This window comes from Podarcis muralis, chromosome 12 (assembly GCF_964188315.1).
Source record: "Podarcis muralis chromosome 12, rPodMur119.hap1.1, whole genome shotgun sequence".
In the NCBI taxonomy this organism is placed as follows: Eukaryota; Metazoa; Chordata; class Lepidosauria; order Squamata; family Lacertidae; genus Podarcis; species Podarcis muralis.
In genome coordinates, this window is record NC_135666.1 from 52,304,369 (window position 1) to 52,326,121 (window position 21,753).

Genomic DNA, 21,753 nt, shown 5'->3' on the forward strand with positions numbered 1-21,753 from the left:
CGCCAGCATTTAGCAGGCATTAGATGTTTAATTTAAAGGCTGGTCATTCCTCAGAAGCATTGGCCTGGCACAAGCCCAGCTGGAATTTATGCAAGTACAACACTTGGCAACAAGGAAAAGAATAGTATTTTACGTTACAATCAAATACTATTTTTTGGAAGGGATCACAGAACAGATAGATAGATAGATAGATAGATAGATAGATAGATAGATAGATAGATAGACAGATAGATAGATGATAGATAGATATTCAAAAACATTTTCAAAAATGCACACAAGGACAATCCAGCAAAATTTTGCTTATTATAAACAAAATTAGCTGCAGCAATTGCAAGTCCATCAGTAAACAGCATTTTCCTTATAACATTTCAAGCATGTTCTCAGAAAATTAGTTGCTATATAGAGAAAACCATAAAAAATAAAATGTCCAGCAAATTGAACATGAAATAATCATACACTAGAATACTATACAATTTATGTTGCCCTTTACAACTCTCCATGGCATTGTCATGCAGATTGCTATGCCTTTAGGGTATAACTAGATTCTCAGTCCTGCAGTGCTGGGGGGGGGGGGGTGAGCAAGACAAGAATGTCAGTGGGGAGGGAAACAAGAAATGGAACTTGAAACTGATTGCTGCAGCTTGTACTGCTACAGGAAAAACAGAAGTGACAAAATGGAGCCTAAACAAAGGGAAGTCTGTAAGACACACACAAACAAGTCATCTACGCCAAAAAAGCAGCATGGTTAGAGGCGAAAAAGTGTGCCTCGATTTTACACTGAGGAAATTAAAAAATATGAAAGCTAGGATATCATGCAAACAAACAGAAACCCTGTCATGAAAAACTTAATCTACTAGGAAGCCCAAGTTATTGAGCACCATTGTAATACACTACAACAGGGGTGGCTAATCCTCTTCAGTCCAAGGAACAAATTTGCTGTTGACCAGCCCCCCAGGGGTCCTTCCACTGAAGGTCATGGCCAAAGTGGCAGTGGGTATCATCATGGCCGCTGCTCCCCCTTGCTCCCACCCACACTGACAGACATGCATACAGAATACAACATCCACACACTCATCCCCATCCAAAGGTCTCCAACAAGTCCAGTACAGTACTGCGATTTTTCACCCCATCACAGAGCTTAAGAGGAGAGAAACCACTCCTAGTTCTGGGATAGAGAGGATTTTTTTGGGGGGAAGGGGGAATGTTAAACATTTTGGCAGGCCTGATTTGACATGTGGGTTCTGCCTCCATGTCTGAATATAATACAAAATGTTGCACGATGTGCACCGCCTTAGAACAGTGCTCCATTACCTGACATATGACATCAGGTGGTTGATGGGTGGGTTGCCCCTCCCAATTGGCATACTGGCCTGTTTCCAAGTTACGTATGCTCAGACTAACGTGTAACCAAAGATGGGTAACTGCATCATCATTATCTAAATGCAAGATGAAGACATTCAAAGGAGAGCAGGATTCCTGTACCTTTGGCATTTGTGTGAAAGAAAGATTTTAGTAGATACAGCCAGAGTTTGAAACTCCCATTGTTCTAGGTGCGTTTTGCGACAAGGAATTTCATTAGTGAGAGCTGTTTCTGAGCTCTGGGCGCAGTACTGTGCCTAAGATTTCAGATTAAAACTGCAGAGTGGAAGGAAAGGAGGACCTTTTTCTGCCTCCCCACTTCCAGCCACTCTCTGAAGACTGGAGAAGAGACCTTCTTAAGAATATTAGGGGGGGGCAGGGGAAGCATGGCTTTGTTTTTTGCAGTCTTCAGATGAGGACTAGACCATATGAAAAATGAATATAAGATTTTAGCTGCAGTTCATTCATTTTCAGCTTTGTATTCTTGCTATAAAAAAGTGTGCCTAGACATTCCATTGTTGCGCCCATAACCTAGGTTTAAGGCGCTATTTAGCTCCTAGCTTTCATATCTCAGTTTCTAACACTGGATACAGCTTTTCACATGTGGGTAACAAAAACCACACCAGCTAAGATTTCTTCTGCTGCACAAGTATAAAAAGGTAGAGGAATTCTTCTCTTCTTTGTCACAGGTTACCCTATCATAACAGAGCATTTTACAGAACATAAATAGATCTGGAGTACTGTACAAATTTCTGGAAATATCATACCATTGGCTGAGCTGCCTGGTCCATTAATTTCAATGCAAGATTTTGTGCTTGATCTCGAACTTGATCTTTGGCATCTCCCATTCGATCCATCAAAACTATAAGAACTAGAGGACAGAAATAAGAATTAATGATATATATGGAAGGCAAATTCTGAATAAAATTATATCTGGTAACTAATTGTAAAAGTGATTCCACCTCATCCAATCCCAAGTTTAGTAAGAAGATCACTGAAGAAAGCTATACTGCTTTAAGGTTTTTTAAACTGCTTTGAGAGGTGTTTTTTTTTTTTTTAATAATAAAGAGGTATATGAATTTTATGAAATAAATAGAAAGTCCCTGTACATTTTCACACTGAACATTGGGCAAAAGTGTACTAACTACTACTCTGTACAGATCTGTATGTGTGATCAGCTTTCTACACGTCCTGTTTGTAGAAAAGCACAAAATATGGAAGCCAGTCTCTGAACATATAAAATCCAAGACAAAGTTATTGATTTGGAGTAAGAATTCTAACCTAGCTATTGTTGTAACAACTCCAAAATCTATTATTACATAGACAACGTCTTCTTACCAGTTTCTATCTCCAAATTGTAGACAACACCAGGCAGCAATTTCAGTATTTTGACCCTAACCCATATCCTAGCCATGCAACTTCATAAAGACTGCATATTTATTTTCTGATTTTTTTCCAATAAGAGGAGGAGATTCAGAACCAAGAAGGCAGGAGGGGAGCAATGCAGGCTGAAAAGGTAATCAAACACATAGGTTTGACTAGTTAATCAGACTTAAGTTCTGAGAAAGCCATTAATTTGTTATTGCTTTTAACCCTTGTGTTGAAATGTCTGGCCCACTGGCAGAAACTTTAAAGTTTCAAAGCTTCTTTAAATGCATTCAGATAAAGCTGTAGCTTCAACAGAAAAAACAAACCATGACACAAGGCACCTGATGACCTGAAACTGTTACACAAGCATGAGTTTGAATATTTTCACACAAGACTTTTCTAACACTACTTTCTCATGATATATCATGGCTTGGAACCAAAGGTGCCACCACATAATAAACGTATTCACAAATGTCTTTGCTTACTAGTGCTCATTAAAACTTGAGCCTCAGCTAAAAATGATGTCAGGCATGCAAGAAAATCTTACCTGTCTGGCATTCTATACACCCAGGTTCAAATTTAATTTTGAACATAGAAGCTAATAATCTAAACAGGACACAGACCCCATGTGTGCTAACGCAGCATGTAGTGACACAGCAGCATGTGCAAATGAAGTACGCAGTACATAAGGCTGCACATGATTCCCTTCTCCCATCTTTGCTGGACCTTCATATTCAAGCAGAGATGTTGCAAAACATCTCTGACCTTTGAGGAGCTCCAGTGAAAGGCGCAGCATGATCAGCTGGGTGGGGTACTTACAATCTTTCTCTGCCCCCCTCCTTATTCAACTCGGAACAAAGACAAGCCTCTGCACTCAGCAGACAGCTGTAATGCGGGGTGGGGGGGCTTAATTAACAGTACTGGGAAGGGAGTTATGTGATGACACTATGTAGTTCCAGAAACACAGTACAGAAAATATGATGGCTGCCTGGCATAGAGCAATCTGATTTTTTTTCTGTACAGCGTCGCTGGAAACCATGCAACTTCATAAAATGCTTTGCCCAGGTCTATTCATTAGAGATGGTTTTTAGCAATGGTCGCAGGTGGCTGAAGAGTGCAGAGGCTTGATTAAAACATGGAAGGGGGGGGGAGAGAAATGGGAAGACCACACAGCCACTTCAAAAGATAAGCCCAGCCCACCTGACCTTATGAGAAGAGTTCTTCCATCTCCACCTCACCCCTTGAAATCACCTAATGTTCCGCCGGTGGAACATTTGGCTGTCCTAGAACTACCTTCTTAGTAAATATTCAAATACTACTTCTGAAAGCATCTTCATTAAAGATTGTTTGGAGATTGCTTAGCCATTTCACACACTTTGAGCTATGGCAGGAGTGAGGAATCTGTGGTGGCAGGGTGGGGCAGGGAAGGACATGGCAGAGGTGGTGTGGATTCAAGCTGTGCCTGCAGACTGACATTTTCCTTCTGTCAGTCCACAAAGAGAAAACATCTACTTATGGGTGTGGTTTGAATCCAAACCACATCTGCAAATGGACTTCAAAGGGACTCCCTCTCAGCACCCATCAGCTGATCAGTGTTGAGAATGAACCCCTGAGAATATGTCAAGTGATTGATAGGTGGGCGGAGCAGCCAGATCTAGTTACCACACTGGAGTTAATGGGAACTATGTACACAAGAGAGTTTAATTTATTATTTAGGACAAATGCACTATTAATTTCCATTAAAAACAGTATTGCAAATTTTTCCCACAACATCCAACTAAGTGTTTGCTTAGTGCAGTGGTTCTCAAAGGGGTTTGCGTGCCACAATAGTGTAGGAGGAGGGGGTGGCAAGTGTGCCGGAAAGATTTGATGGCAATTAAAGAAAGATTTAAACAGTATAGTATAGTACTAGTATTATTAGTATTAGCATCAGTATATATATATATATATATATATGCAGGTTTTGGTGTCCTCGGGTATCTTCCCGTGTAAAAGTTGGGGTGTCTAGGCGACGTTTCGACGAGGTCTCACTCGTCATCTTCAGGCTGGTGCTTTCGGCTTCTTGTTACTGGAACAGAGCAGGATCTCAGTGTTTGAGTTCCTATAAATACTGTTGAGGAGGTGTGGCCTCCTATGTTCTGGGCAGAGAGGAAGTTCCCAGGCTAGTGTGCCTTTTCTTCTTTTGTTCCTTAATTGCTTGAGGGATATCTTGAGTGATTTCTTGAGTGATATCCTGAGTACCACTTAGGTGGGTCATTAGGTGTGGATTAGTTGTTAAAGCCTTTGTGTCTTGACCTCTTGAACTTTGTGAAGAGTTTTTCTGAGAAGATGGGTGTACTACATTTAGTTGTGCTCTGGCTTGGCTTCGTGTATAGGGGCGAGCTGTGGTTTTGTGGCCTGTGCCAGCCAGATCTGTGTAGGGATTGCAGGGGGGTGCAGCATCCGGAGGTGCCACCATGGTTTGGCTACTGGATGGTGTCTGTAATTTATCTGTGGAGAGGGTCTGGGTTTGGGTCTGGTGTGGTTGATTGGTGATGGCGTTCTGTGTGCCTCTGGATCTGGTGTCAGTTTTTGTGGGGAGGGCTAATTTCCAGATGTCTGGCAAGCGGGATGTGTCGTCACGCTTGTTCATGTTGTGAGGGTGTTTCTCTATCTCGATGGCTTCCATGATTATTCTCTTGTGGTGATGTTCCATGTTAGAGAGCAATTTGGAATCTGCAAAATTAATTTCGTGTCCTGTTTCTTTCATGTGTTGGAAGAGAGAGGAAGTTTTTTCTTCTTTTTTGACGGCATTCTTGTGTTCTGCGATACGTGCATTTATTCGTCTGTTTGTTTGTCCAATGTACGTGGCTGGGCAGACTTTGCAGGGTATTTCATAGACCCCTTGGTTTTCCAACTGGATTTTATCCTTGGGGTTTCTGAGGATATTGGCTATTTTTTGGTTGGCGCAAAAGGCTGTTTTGATATTGTGTTTATGGAGGATTTTGCTAATTTTATCTGTAGTGCCCTTGATATAAGGAAGGAGGGCCATGCCATTGTTTTCTTCTGTGTCTTGGTTTTTGGGGGGTGTTTCTTTTTGGATTAGCTTCGTAACCCTGTTTTGCTGGTATCCATTGGCAATTAACACATTTGAGAGATTCTGTAACTCAGTTGTCAAGTGGTCTTTGTCAGCCAGGCGTTTGGTTCTGGAGATGAGAGTCTTGGCTACGGAGTTTATTTGTGCAGGGTGGTGGTGTGATTGTGCATGTAAGTAGCGGTTGGTGTGTGTTTTTTTCCGGTAGATAGTGTGTCCTAGGGAGCCATCAGGTTTTTTGTAGATTAGGACGTCAAGAAAGGGAAATTGGTTGTTGGCTTCTATTTCCATAGTGAATTGTATTTTGGGGTGTAGGCTGTTGAGATGTGTGAGGAAGCTGTCCAGTTTTTCCTTCCCGTGTGGCCAAATTACAAAGGTGTCGTCAACATATATATATATATATATACACACACACACACACACACACACGCACGCACGCACGCACACACACACACACATACTTGTAGAATATGAATAGATATCTTTTCAAAATCAAGCACTGCTGGTTGTTTCTTTTTGTTTTTCAATGCATTTCTTATTAATAAAAATGTCAGTATGGTGCGAGCAAATTTTTATTCTCATAGTGTGGCCTGGAGAAAAAAGTTTGGAAACCACTGCCTTTAGTGGGAATTAAGTCCATGTAAATTCTTTTAACATCCTCAGGAATATTCCTTAAGCTCTAAACAAAGCATCAAACAGAAGAACAGAAAAATTCCATTTACACCCTCAGACAAGTCAAACATTCAAAGATTCAAAAGTAGTATTTTATGAGTGAAAAGTTTTAATCCTAGAATAATGAAGCTAAGTGGTACTTAATGTCATAACTGATCTTGCATGACCAAAGTCATGCTGTGATTTGATCTGAATAAGATTGGCAGGCTGGAAAGAGAGCCCTTTAAAAGTACTAATTAGAATTTCCTCATACAAACACAACCTCTATTAAATCAAAACCAGGCAAACACATATGCACACAATAGTGGACTGGAAACTTTTTCAAAATCTAGTCACTTGGCAAGGTTATGCTAGCAAGTGGAATTCTTCCTAGTCAATCCAAGTTTATTAATGCACAAGCCAGAGGACCTGCCATCTTAAAAGTTGCTAAAACAGTATTACACACAATAAATACATCACTCCCTCTAACAGCAAACTTGGGTGGTGGGTAACAACAATAAATTCAACCAAAACAGGGCCATTTAGAAACAAAGGGGATGCATCAGCATGCTCAAGTGAGCCCCAAGATTTGAGGTACAAAAAATATTAAGAGCCTACAGGGTTCTCTGAAAGCTCAATGAGGAATGAATATGCTCAATAGTAACAAAATGCTGCGTCACTTAGAAAATAATTTTAAAAAATACATAACCAAGGGAGTGGAATGCCCCACTTGAGTGCCCATAGCTAGAAGGCAATCCTTTAAAAAGCTCAACAACTTTGGTAGTCCACTGCCAGTTTTTTTATAGTGGGAGTAGATCTCAATCTCTTGAAAGTTGGACATACCTGCATTAGTTCATTGAATCACAGTCCTATGATTTTAGATCCAATTTTGCCTGTGGCCAGGATAAACAGGACCATGTATTTAGAGGACTTTGGGCTTTTTATTTTCAAGCAGTATGTAGCTTTGCATATAGTAGATATGGGTGCTAACTTTACACTAGGGCTGCGTGATGTTAGGCTTTCAACTTTGTGATGTATCACCAGCCAAATATTGTGGTTTCGTGATATACCGCGATGTTGAAACAAACTGCATTGGCCCCAGCTGACAAGACAAAGGGTGAAACTGTCACAGCTCTAACGGCAGGAGCTGAGGCCCCTTCACCCCAGCACACAGGCTGGGGCCAATACAGCTTCCCTTGCCTGCTGCTCAGCTGGGGGTAGGAGGGCAGTTTCACAGAGCCCCCACCCCGCCGCTGGCTCCCTTAACAGTTCAGCTGATGGGAGTGGAAACCGTGCGCCCTGCAGCCCAGCAGTTTCACAGTCTCCACTCAACCACCAGGCTGAGGGCTCTGTTAACTGCTCAGCTGATGCAAGGGCAGCTGCAGGCTTCTCAGCTGAGCAGTTTAAAGATGCGAAGGGAGAAGCTGTATTGGCGCCTTGCTGGTGCAGCTTGTTTCTTCCTCTGCACTGTTTGAGGGCAGACCGTGATGTTGGTTTTACTCATCAGTTTGTCGCTGGTGCAACCGCCACTGTTCCTGAGTCCCTCAGCTAGCAGCGCCCATTGGAGGAAGACTCTTGAGTCCCTCTAGAGGGCGCTGCTAGCAGAGGGACTCAGGTGCGCAGTGGTTTCATACCAGTCCTGGGTGATATATCGCTACATTGCCCAGGCCTACTTTGAGCAGCACAGACAGAAGACCAACATCTGAGCAAAGTGTGCAACGTAACCATGCATTTGGGTACTATAACACAATCCTTTGAATTTAACACAACTGTACAGGTGTTAACATTTGGATACTAATCTTACCTTTATCATACTAAAGACAACTAACATGGTGTGTGTGTATTTTTTACTTTGAAAAACTGAGCAAAAGGCATCCTAAGAGAATCACCAAATTGCTTATCTTCAACTCTTTTACACATAACATTTTAAAGCCACTCACTCACCAGGTCCTATATAGGATTTGAAGCGTCCTGAAAGTCTGTCCACAAAGGCACCGAGAAGATCTAATCCAAGTAGTGATACCTGTGAAAATAATGAGAAATCTTAAAAATGCAAGTTTGGGTGCTGGCTTACCATCTACTCTAGTCTTCCAGAACCTAGTTTCTCCTCCAAATGTTTTCAGCTACAACTCTCATCAGTCCTGACCATTGGCCACAACAACTGATGGAAGCTGAAGTCCATCACTTTTGGACAACTACAGGTTTCAAAAAGCTGATTAAGCCATCTAAGTCAGCATCACATATGTAAGCTTTCAGAGTAAGAAACCACAGTTAAAAACTTATTCACACAGTGCCATGACTATGGATGAATGGCAAAAGATTGGACAATATTCTTCCACCTTGGTTCCCCATAGGTTTTTTGACTAACTTTCATCATCTTTGGCTGCTGTCTTACCTGGTTGGGGCTGATGGAAATTATAGGCCAACACCACCTGGAGACCTAAATTTAAGGAACAGTAACTTGGGCTCTTCTTGAGAAAGTTTGATCACAGAAATCTATTCTCTCACCACTGTTTATCATCATTATAAAAAATGCTCTAACTTAGAACTGCAGGAGCCCACTAGGCCTTTCTCCTGTGATTTATGCCTAGCAGAGACAAATATTTAATCCTTTCGGCATACTACTGTCCAAAAGCTAGTGCAGAGCAAGGATAAGCACCGGGGGCAATGTTGCAAAACCTATATGGAAAAAAAATGTTTCAAATCTGAAGAAAATCTAAACAGCAAGCCATAAAGTAAACACAATAATATTGTTTTTTTTAAATAATATAATAGCGGGGTTTTCTATTATTCTTTCATTTAACTATCAATGCTTACTACCGACATTTATACTTAGAAAACATTTTGAGTTGCATAACAGAGGAAAGCTATGAATTGCAAGTACAGTGGTGCCTCGCAAGACGAAATTAATCCGTTCCGCGAGTCTCTTCGTCTTGCGAAGCACGGCTATTAGCGGCTTAGTGGCTATTAGCGGCTATTAACGGCTTAGCGGCTATTAACGGCTTAGCGGCTTTAAGAAAAAGGAAACAAACTCGCAAGAACTCGCAAGACGTTTCGTCTTGCGAAGCAAGCCCATAGGGAAATTTGTCTTGCGGAACGACTCAAAAAACGGAAAACCCTTTCGTCTAGCGAGTTTTTCGTCTTGCGAGGCATTCATCTTGCGGGGCACCACTGTACAGAAGAGCAAGTAGTTTAGGACCACAAGTGCCTACAAGCAAGGTGTGGTTTTCTTTCTAACTAATCCCAAGGTGACAGCAGAGTAAACAATGAAAATTCAAGCAAGACACCCTTACTTAAAATTCAGTGGCCTATCTAAAGAAATGCAAATTGCATTTGCTCATCTTTTTGAGTTCAAAACCAAGACTACATATTAAAAATGAAACAGTCCAGGTACCCATTATTCCTAGAACTTAACATGAGATTTTTATAGCAAAATTGCTTAAAATATGCTGAATTGCCCAGTCAATCTATGGTTTAACCTCAAATTTAAAGCGTAACACATACATCAGAATGTTCAGGAAGATGAAATATTATAACACAGAAATTGTCTTCAAAAATCACCCCCTCCCCGAATAACTACGTACCCACAAAATTTCTTTTTTATTCTCATCCATATACAATTCAAAATGTACTCAACTCTCAAACCATCTCTGTTATCAACAGGAGAATGGCAAAAAATACTTATCTACCAGCCAGTTGAACTCGGACTTTAACCCCTTCAGAACAAAACCTCCTGGATCAACTCCCTGCACATGTGCTTTCCATAGCTACAGAACTGAACTTGTCCAGAAGAACCCTGTCTGCAAATTTTAAATATAAATACTATATAGCTATACATTCTTACATGGTGATACCACACTTGCTAAGTAGCTGCAAAGCTGTTTCTCCAAAACATCACTGGGCCCTGGATAATTTAAATTTTCACATTGGTCCTAGTGGCTGAGAACTGTTCAGTGCTGCTCCCCTGCTATCTCTACATACAAATAAGTCAGGTATATGTGGGAATGTTGCATTAGGCAGATTCCTATTAGGTATATCACACCCTCCTATCATTGAAGAGTATGTGAAAACAATTTAAGCTAACTATCCACCTTATAAGTTAGTGTTGAGTGAAACAAGGACTCTAACAGAAGAGGGTAAGCACATAATTAACCAGCAGAGGGAATGCTTTCATAGCAGTGAGTGAACAGCATACCCAACTCTACTCATTTACAACAATCTAGTGCTACAACATGCTGCACAATGCTCTCAACTGCAGAATTTTGTGGTGGTGGCCAAAACACTTCTGAAAATTCTAAATGGCTCCATGGCTCCGGAAGTGGCCTGTTGTTACTGGATTACAATCTAAGCAATTATTCCGAAGAATAATGTCGCCAGTAAATTAGTCTGGTCACAATTCCATATGACAGTAGCTGAAGAAAGAGATGAGAGCAGATAGGTACTGTACTTATTCCTGAAACAGGGACTGCTGTGACAATGTGATATAATTTCAATGAGTACCTTTGGCCCAGTTAACAACATTGTGAACTGTGAGTGATCTTCAAAACACATCTGCGCTTTCTGGATACCCAGGGAAACTATATGGTAGACAAGTAAGTCACCTTATGCCAAAAACCCAGGCTGATTCATGTGTTTATGTTTCCAGCTACCACCCAGAGCAGACCACGTGTTTGACTATGAAGGTCACAACTGTATTTGTGCCAAATTCTTCTACAGAAATTCACCCCTGAAGAATTTACAATTGATGTTCTTCTCAAAACTGCAATACCAACGACACAAGGAACTAAAGAAAGAGATTTGTAAAGGCTAGTTTTGTACCCAGGACAGGCTCCAAATATGGGGGGGGGGGGGGGGGGCTTGCTTGTTGGCCTGTAGAACTTCCATGTGAAGTTTTAATGAGCTAAGATAGGCATTCTCAACAATAGGTCCTCTTGGATGCCGGTGACAGGCTTGCCATTGCTTACAGAGAATACACCAACACTATAATTTACTATGTAAAAACAATATCAAAGAACCAAAGAGTGAGGTCCTGCAAAAAACCTGAATCTCAAACTCTTCCCACCATCCCCTGCCCAGATCCATTCAGGAATTAACTATTAAAGAAACTAATAACAGCAGCCATACAATTAGAAACTCATTCAGTTGATCATCTTTAATCTAATGTATGCTATCCTCTGCCAACAATCCACTTCTGCTATCTATGCAGGAAAAGTAAATCAGCCTCTAGACAGAAGATGGAAATGTTCTCATTGGTTTCTGGACCTCTGCTTTTGAATTAAAATCACTATTCTTCGACTGAGTGACTCAGACAAATTATAGTTCAGCAAGTTCCTATTTATTTAGGACTCGATTGAGATGTAGGCTCTCTCACACACACTCTATCAGGTGCTAAAATTAACAGATTATAGAATTAATAGACATATTATTTAATTGTCAGTTATTGCTGTTGTACAATTATAAATTTAAATATATATTTTTAAAAATCAAACTCTCCATACAAATGCCACCAATAATATATTGTATTTCTTGGTCATTTGATCCCACTGTTGTAATTTTCCCTACTTTTAAGAGATTTGCATCTATAAGGAAATTTCTGAAACATCCAGAATTTCTGTACACCAGAAGAAACAAAATGATATTTGAATAGAACAAAAAAGTATGCATCTGATAAAGAGTACTCTCAAAGTTTATAGTATGACACAGATTCATTTTTGAAGCTGTCAGAGGACACAAATTGAAATTGCTGCAATAGACTAACATTACAATCCTAAATCCTATTTATTACAATGAAGATTACTCCCAGGTAAATGGAGTCAGCCCCTTGAGAACTGCATGTTTACTCAAAAGTATCACTAGATTAGCTTGCACTGAACACAGAGGGAACATCCATAAAACTGCACTCTGGTATTTTACTACTTTTACATATATATATATACACACACATACAAAACTACTATGGATTAAGGTTAGTTAGATTTCTTTTTAATTCTTAAATTGTGATTTTAAAGCAATTCTTAGAGTAATGATTTATAGTTGTGAAGTAAGTATTAAAGCTCTGGCTGAAATACTGTACTAACATTTGCATTTCTATATTAAACACTTAACATCTGCCTATCTACAAACATGCTTTTTACAAACAACAACAACAACAACAACAACAACAACAACAACAACAACAACATAATAATAATAGGAATAGCTAACTACACATCTAAAACAACAACAACAAAATAATAATGGGAATAGCTAACTACGCATCTAAACAAAACTCAAGCTGTTGGGAAATGTGGTATCTTAGCTGTTAACTGAAGAAACTGATTCTAGTACTTTCAAAATATTTACCTTGTTTCTCCATACTTTCTATCTCCATGTAGGTGTTTGCTCCTGTATCCTGCCTTCAAGCTTATTTTTTCTTTACCATTTCTCTTCATGAAGTTGTCTTTATTATACTGACTACTAAATCTAACCCTCTTACAGATCATTCATTAAAGATAAATAAAAAGAGTGTAACTGGGAAACAGTCACTAACTAAAAGCAAGTATGAACACCACCAAGAATCCATCTGTTCCACACACGTGGGTACAGTCATGTGCAGTGTTTTGAAAATCTATGGTACTCACTAACACACAAAAGCATAAACATCTCAATCTCTTTTTGCTATATTGGATTAGGTACTTGCAATATGACTCATGTCTGAATGTACCTGAAGGCACTACAAATCATTTTTAAAATTAGTATCCAATAATTCCTAGCAACTGCGGGCATGCACATGCACAAACATATATATATATATATATATATATATATATATATATATATATGAATGATATGCACAGATTATACACACAGATTCATCTCTGGGGAATTTGAGTAATCAACACATCTGAAGCCTGGGTTATGGAGCAATACCGCCACCAGATGACAGGACTGTAAATGAGCTATACAGTAGTTAAGTCACTGACTAGCTACTGAAATGGTCAGGTCCATCACTGGCAGGTAATACGATAACATTCTCAAGTTTTCTGCTGCAATCTCAAAAGTGGTTTTTTTTAAAAAAAGTTTTCCACACCTCATCTCTCAATAATTACTATTTTCCTATGTGAAAGCCAAAATGAAAAGAAAAAACAGCATGGAAAATTCAAGGAGTCGCTACAAATTTTCTGGAAAGTGTAATGAAAAACCCTGGGATTAAATTATCACCATAGAGGATAACTCCTATTTATCCTCCAAACTGGACTGTTTCAGCACATTGTTGACTTATCTAAGGCTGTGTTGGCCCTCCACAGAAAGAACTTAATTTGGAAAGTAAACAAAAACCCTTAACAAGCATTGTATCTGGCAGTGTACTCCTATAACCTACTCCGAAGAAAGCCCAAGTGACTTCTGTGGGACACTCCCAAGTAAGTGAGGCAGCACTGCAGCCTAAGATCGGATCAGCATGATGACACACTGCCAAACCCTGCATATTTTTATATGGAAGAAAACTCCTTGAATCCAATGATGCAAATATATGACTGCAGTCTTAATTCATTTCTATTTGGATGCTGCCCTTTCACTCCCGGGCCAGTGCATTATTTAATTGGTACAATAAGAAGGAATTGGAAAAACAAGCATCTCAAACCTATAAGAACCGTTCTAAAATCCAGGAAGAAACTTGATTTTGGCCCACAGAAGGTTCACTGAAAGGGCAAGCCACAAAGAAAACACTTTACGAAAACGAGGGCCACATAAAATACGTTTCCCGGCTGCACACGAAATAAAGCACAAATAAGCTTACCTTATAATTACTAGAGTTCACCCATCCTGTCAAATCATCAATGACTTTATCCAGGCGTTGCTGATCCTGCTCAAGATCAGTGGAAACGCTGGGATCGTTCAGATACTCCAGAAATTCTTGGCCGACCTGCATCCTGCGGCCCACATCTTTCTGCGGCACCTGATCGCAGAAGTAATCCATTCTGCTATGCTCCATGGTTGGTTGGAAAGGACCTTCGCCTGAAAACAAACCCCTGATCCGTGTTTATTTACAGCTTATAGGTCTGTATGTTCGCGGGGAGGAATCTGAACCAGCCCAGAAGGAATTCCAAGGTGCAGTGAAATCCAGGAAAGCTCTCCCTTCACAGTTCCCTTTTCCCAGGAAAAAAAACCCCAAAAACTAGGAAAAGTACCAGTCCTTTGACAAAAAGAGAACATTAAATCATCCCCCCCAAAATGAAGGTTATGATGATGATAATTCAAATAACAGTCTCCAGTGATTGCTGTTCCAACGCAAGATCTGAGGGGAGGAGAGAGTGTTTATTTGGGGGTCGGGGTGGCGATGCCCGCGGTGGTTTCCCTCCTCGCCCTCCTCCCACTTTCTTTCCCCCCTCCGAGGTTCTCGGTTGCGATGTCGGCAGCGGCGCGAAGCAACCTCTTCCCCAAGTCCTCCGAGGCCAGGCGAGCAGGGCGGGGAGGCGGCGGGGCACTTTCGGAGAGCATGGGAAGAAGCCAATGGGGTCTCGCTCGCTCCCTCAAGGCCGGCCAGGGAAGCGCCGCAGTTCGCCGCCCAGGCGCCCCTCACCGCAGTGAGGAGGAGCAGCAGCAGGAGGAGGAAGGGTGGCCGCTCCTCAGGACCAAGGCAAGCAGGAAGCGGCCGGAGCTGCCGCCGCCGCCGCGTCGCTGCGGGGAAGGCGGGACTCTCATGCTGCGCGCGGAGGCTGAGGGGGAAGGCGAAGGGGCCCAAGCGAGCTAGCGCCGCTCTCCTCTCCTCAGGGCGCCGGCGGAGGGGGCTCCGTCCTGTGGAAGTTGCGTCCGCCTCGAGTCGCCGCACGCCGGGGGCGTCGCATTCGCCGACCAGGCCCCGCCTGTTCCTTCCTCTTTGCTCCGTCCCGCGCGTGCGCACGCGCGTCCCCGCTTCCCTCAGCGACGCATCGCCGCTTCTCGGCCCCGCTCTCCCCGACCATCACTTTCCTGCGCATGTGCAGAAACCCTTCCTCCGCGCCGTCTCTCTCCTTTCCCCTCGCGCCCCTGCGGGCCCGCCCCCTGCCCCGCCCCTCCCAGTGAGAGGGAAAAGAAAGAGGGGGCGCGCGCGCGCGCGCACCCCGTGTCTTCCAGCGCCTCTCGAACGAGGCGCCATGCGCATGCGTCCCATGAACCAATCCCTCGTGAGGAAGGTGGAAGGGGGGGGTTGCGGGGAGGAGGCCTTGCTTCCTTCCTTCTTTTTATTCGTCGTCCGCTACGGCGCCTGCGCGGCGCGTATCTTTTTCCCGCGCGTATTCAAAGATAGCCCCCATAACGGTTGCATGAAGGAAGGTTGAAGGGACTCCAAAGCAATCCATCCCACTCTATTGCTGCCCGTTTGTCACGCGGACACGGACACATGAATTTCTAAATCTGTATTTCTCACACCGTTTCAAACGCATGCATTTGGAAAGGATCCCTAAACTGGCAGAGAGCAAGAGAGATGACCTGAACTACAGTCCAAAACGCTTTATCAGTACAGAACATAGCATTTTACATCAAAATAAAGGATAACTCTATCATACAGGACACGTGGCAGCCCTGCCTGAGGCAGGCTAATTGAGGATCTGCCCATCAGCCAAGTGCCTAAATGAATAATTTTTATTTTTATAAATTAGTGCTTTGTTTATGATCTTCAGTTTTATAAATTTCAATAATTTTACAATATCTTTTTCAAAACTTTACTTCCCCCTTTCTGTGGTTCCTTAAATTTGTTTTTTTATATATTTTCTGCCTATTCCAAATTAAATTCACTCATTTATTCATCTACTTTAAATATATATATAGTTTTTATAAAACTGCAGGTTATTCCAATAATCCTGCCAATGTCCCTATCTGTTTACAGTTTATTTGTAAATCTCCAATAAAACATTTCCATTCATTTACCTATTTTAAAAGTTTGTTATCTTGATTTCTTATTTTCCCCGTAAGTTCCGCCATTTCTGCATATTCCATATTTTTTTGTATCCATTCTTCTGCTGGGACTTCTTTCCAGTGAATAATTTTTAATTCTCTCGACCCAAGTAGTTGGAAGCTGGAATATTCTGCAGTAATATTACCCAAAGCGCTCTCTCTCTCTCTCTCTCTCCAGGCCAAGGCTCCTGTTTGTGGGAGGAAAAATCGCATTATCTGGCTATTCCAGCCAAAACTTTTTAAAATAACTGCTTATTTAAATTTTCAGGAGTATAGAAACATTAATACACATACAAAACATCTTGGTTGTGAGCTCATCTTGGCTTGTCCAGTGCTTAGAAAGCGCAGGTCCAAGGGGTTTGTTCCTTGCCCTGCCAGCAGACCTGTACAGAGATTATCCAAGACCCACAGTTAGAATTGTTAAAATTTAGTTATAAACTCAAATTTTAAAAAAGCAGCCAGTCCCTGGTGGGGCCTTCCAGCCACCTTGACCCTCCAAGGCCCGGGACACGGCGTACCCTCTACCCAGGCCTGCCGGCCTGCCACTTTCCCCCTGAAAACCTGCTCTTTACCTCTGAATCAGAGCAAACATGCATCTGCACAAAACCCAATTGGCATTTGCTCCAGTTCGGTGGCGCAAGAGCAGGTTTTCTCTGAGGGAAACAGGAGAACAAGCAGAAGTGCGGGCGAGCCCTCGATCGTGCACCAGGACCCGGGACAATTTAGTGAAACGCATTCTGCCGTGGTTGGTCGTGTGTCAAAGAAGAATACCGGTCCCAATGGTGGGTGTCCATATGTGCCATGCCATAGATTTCTATGAAAAGGCTTTGACTCGCTTTGCAAGTTTCCCCGGCCCAAGCTTCCATTTTATCAAGTCATAGGCTGCACACAAATGGCAGAGAATAGTTAGGAAAGGGATGGGTCAAAAGGGACCGGTTTAGAAAGGATCTTGTGTCATAGAAGCACCAAGCCACATCTTCCACAGGTACAGCTTTGCGGCAGAAGAACGTGCGTTTGCAAACAAGCCCTGAAGAGGCTTCCCTCGCTTTTCTTGTATTCAGACTGAAAGTATGGTATACGGTTGTATTTACAATCTGATCTTATGGTTTGGAAGCAGTGGCTGCTAGTCAGCTATTTGCCCAATTGTCTAGTATACTTTGCATTCATGCTGTAGTTTACGGTATTATTGGAAATCTAATGGGACAGGCTGCTGTGGTTTAGCAAAATAGTGCCAACAGCACAGTACCAAATGTAATACATTTGGGAGATCCCAGGTGGTTCAGCTTCACTAGGTATTTCATCCTGTTTTCACTAGAATGAAGACACATCAAGGTAATTCACATGGGACTGGTGAGCTTTCATAATAGGAGTAACTAAACTGTGCTGTCCCCCACAGTCTTGTACACCCGGGTCCTGCTATGCGAATACTCATTATACGAACCTTCAGTTATCCACACATGAAGGATTCCTGCCCTAACATCACTGTACAAGTGTCTGATTCAGATATCCGAACATACAAATCATTGCACACTGGGAAAGATCCTCCAACCAAGTGCAATAAGTGTAGTAAGAGAGACATACATTTGGGAGTTAACTTTTCATGGCAACGCTTTGGGATTTTGGGAACGATTTTCGGAAATTGTTGGCTTGCTATGCAAAAACTCGGCTTACAAACCATTTATCAGGAACGGATTACGTTCACATAGTGGGACCTGCATATACAGTATTGGGACTGTTTGATTTTTTTTTTAAAGTGTCCTAGAGATTGAAGGACGCGGGTGGCGCTGTGGGTAAAAGCCTCAGCGCCTAGGGCTTGCAAATCGAAAGGTCGGCGGTTCAAATCCCCGCGGCGGGGTGCGCTCCCGTTGCTCGGTCCCAGTGCCTGCCAACCTAGCAGTTCGAAAGCACCCCTGGGTGCAAGTAGATAAATAGGAACCGCTTACTGGCGGGAAGGTAAACGGCGTTTTCGTGTGCTGCGCTGGCTCGCCAGATGCAGCTTTGTCACGCTGGCCACGTGACCCGGAAGTGTCTCCGGACAGCGCTGGCCCCCGACCTCTTAAGTGAGATGGGCGCACAACCCTAGAGTCTGTAAAGACTGGCCCGTACGGGCAGGGGTACCTTTACCTTTTACCTTTAGAGATTGAATCAGTAGTCAGGAAGTCAGGAGTGTGGAATACATTAGATTATTGAGGATGATTCAAACCCCAGCAGACTGCAAAAAGCTCTAAAAGGTCACCCACAAAATATTTGGTTCATCTGAAATAGATGTCATTTTTTGGAAAGCTCATTGTAAATGTCAGATTCACAGAATATTTTTTTATTTATTAAGAAAAGTATAAACTGTCCTTTGCAAAAAATGCCACAAAGCGGTTTGCCACACAAAACAACGTAACTATTGGCTATTTGGGTGATCTTCAGCCAAAGCAGATTGTTCGGAATCGAATAAGCATAAGCACCATCCTAAATGCATTCAACATAATGTTTATCCATAGACCGTCCACACTATCCTGGACTCTTGAAATATGCAAAGGCCTTTGCCTGTATGATTAGATTGTAAGTGCTTTCACACATTATGTTGAACTTGTTCAGGGAGCTAGAGACAGGACCAGTAAATGTGTGTTCATTAGCCTGAACATCTTAACTATTTCACTTTTGCTATAAACACATAAACATGGCAAAATAATGTTGCAGGGGAATACATTTGCAGTATTTTTTTAAAGTCTAGTCAAAATGCTGTTTCATTTCTGTGCTTTTTCTACCATTTATTAAGACGCTATCAAGCATATCTTTTAAAATCAGGATTGTGGTATGATTTAAAATCTGTTTGCTGTAGGCACAAGATATAAAATCTTGAGTCAATTTCTGAGCTGACTAGATACTCTGGCAAAGAACATTATTACTACCTTGCTAAGGTATTGGGTTTAACTAAAATGACTCCCAACAATATGTATTTCTAACCAGAAAGTCATACTAAACCTGTTCGTTCTGCACACACCCAAACTGTGCTAGAACATTAACTGCTACTGCATGTAGTATCATGTTCTGAAATGTGTAAGAAATATAGGAAAACAAGTGGGACCAGCAACACAATGTTGCAGTGTATCTCCACCCCTTAAGAGGAATGCTTCTTTTCAGAATTGGGAATTTGAAGAATGGGGAAAGGACAAAGGGCATCCCCCCCCCCTTCAATACCGTCTCCTTTGCTCTATAGCATTACATGGTCGTTGGCTTTAAATTGGAACATAATAGAGTTACGTCGTGAAGAAAGGGGGTGGGTCTAGTTCTAGAACTGCAACTTCCCTGTATAGTGCATAGGAAGAGATTTTAACCTCATGACACACATTCACACCCCTGGCTGCCACTGATAAGCTTTCAAGGGCCTTGATCAAGTCATTTCTATTCCATCTTCCATGTTTCTTTTTTTGAGGTTTCTAAAGGAAAATAGACATTGCCAAACTAACATTTGGCATTATTGGAAAGGACACCACAAGATAATGAAAATCAGAGTAATAAAAAGAGTATACACCAGGAGGTGGAGATTGTACCGCTCCAAATGTTGGACTTCAGTGCCTATCAGCCCCAGCCAGCATAGCAAGTGGTCTAAGATGAGGGTTGTGGTAGTCCATCAATACCTAGAATCATAGAATCATAGAGTTGGAAGAGACCACAAGGGCCATCGAGTCCAACCCCCTGCCAAGCAGGAAACACCATCAGAGCACTCCTGACATATGGTTGTCAAGCCTCTGCTTAAAGACCTCCAAAGAAGGAGACTCCACCACACTCCTTGGCAGCAAATTCCACTGTCGAACAGCTCTTACTGTCAGGAAGTTCTTCCTGATGTTTAGGTGGAATCTTCTTTCTTGTAGTTTGGATCCATTGCTCCGTGTCCGCTTCTCTGGAGCAGCAGAAAACAACCTTTCTCCTTCCTCTATATGACATCCTTTTATATATTTGAACATGGCTATCATATCACCCCTTAACCTCCTCTTCTCCAGGCTAGAAGACCTAGAAGACCACAGATTCCCTATCTCTGCTTTAAATCTGGGGTGGTGAACCCATGGGCCAAAACCGGCCCACAAAACCTATCCTAACGCCCCATCAATCTCCCACCATATTTTGCAGCAGTGATAGCAGCAGTGAAGTCTAACTCAGGAGAGATGGTCAGTGATTTGTGGGGAACTGTTTCAGCCAGGAGTCAAGAGTCGGAGGCAGGGGAGGCTTCAGAGCAGGAGGGTGGAGCATAGGATGGGTCGGAAGAAGAGGAGAATGAGGCAGGTCGGGCAAGTGCTTCCACACCTTTTCCTGTACCACTTTCTCCCAGAACCAGGAGGGGACTGAAAAGGGAGGTGCAGAGGATATTGCCACGCAGGCGCAGTCTCCAGCAGTGTGCACACAGCTCATTGGGGAAGGTACATAAGCAGGCGGAGGAGGATTGGTCCCTGTTGCTGCAACTGCTCCAGAAAACGCAGGCCTGGGAATAGCTGCCTAGATGCTAGATTGGCATGCGTAGATATCCAGAGCTGTAGAAGCGACTGTGAGTTATGTTTGACGATAAAGAGTGAACTATATGCTGTGTACATTGTGTTGGCTTGAAAGCACCCTTGACAGGCAGCATCACTTAAAAAGAATAATCAGAGAGGAACCAAGCAGAGTCCAGCTGTGATGGTAGGGACCAGGAGCAGCTTCAGGTATTCTTTGCCCTCGACTTGGAGTGCATCTGGAGTGTTCGGAAAGCACTGGATGAAAACCAGAGCAGACTGGAGATCTCTGCCCACATCCTCTGTTCTCCAGAAATTCACAAGCACCAAATCATTTTTCTCTTAAACAATAGTGAACGCAGTAAATGAAGAATTCACTTGTAATGTATCAGTGGTTCGGCGCTCATTTCTTCTCCTTCCATAATAGATTTTATCTTGAACAATCGTAAACACAGTAATAAAGAGTCCGCTTGTGATATACCAGCAGTTCAGTGCTTGGACGCTGTTCCGGTAATCTGACATTTCGTCACTAAAAAGCTTAGTCATCGAGCTGTCAAAATCAATTGTAACAGAATTGCACTGAATTAACAAGTAGAATAAGGAAAAATTAAAATTAGAAATAAGTTGAGAATGCATAATTAAGGCAAACCTTTGTAGTAAATGATATACAAGAGAAGACAGTATGTAAATGGCTTAAAGCAGGGATATATCTGCAAGAATAAAGGTGAGACAATAACTATTCACACATACATAGTTAATACCCCCCGTCCCACTATTACAGAAAATATCCATAGAAACCTACCTGTCCCCATCTGCATGTTTCCATTGGGAGGATGTATATCAGCTGGGGTAGGTGGGTCGGAGGTTCTACTACGGTAGGTTCTTGTCAGGCAGTGTGTGTGTGTGTGTGTG

The 21,753-nt window shown here is 42.2% G+C and overlaps 1 protein-coding gene across 30 annotated transcripts in view; it reads right to left on the bottom strand.

The window, feature by feature from the left end:
* The window catches only part of CLASP2 (cytoplasmic linker associated protein 2), a 127,801-nt gene extending 112,410 nt beyond the window's left edge, over nt 1-15,391 (bottom strand). For 10 of the 30 annotated variants that reach the window (XM_077916445.1, XM_077916470.1, XM_077916451.1 and 7 more), the window contains exons 1-3: nt 14,229-15,386; nt 8,396-8,474; nt 2,127-2,230 (exon numbers count right to left, since the gene is read on the bottom strand). In XM_077916445.1, coding sequence (XP_077772571.1) covers nt 2,127-2,230; nt 8,396-8,474; nt 14,229-14,423 — 378 coding nt within the window. In that variant the 5' untranslated portion in view covers nt 14,424-15,386. Of the gene's footprint in view, nt 1-2,126; nt 2,231-8,395; nt 8,475-14,228 lie in introns of all 30 variants that reach the window. The other 20 variants (XM_077916471.1, XM_077916453.1, XM_077916452.1 and 17 more) reach the window with 6 other exon arrangements.
* Between the last annotated feature and the right edge of the window lie 6,362 nt (nt 15,392-21,753).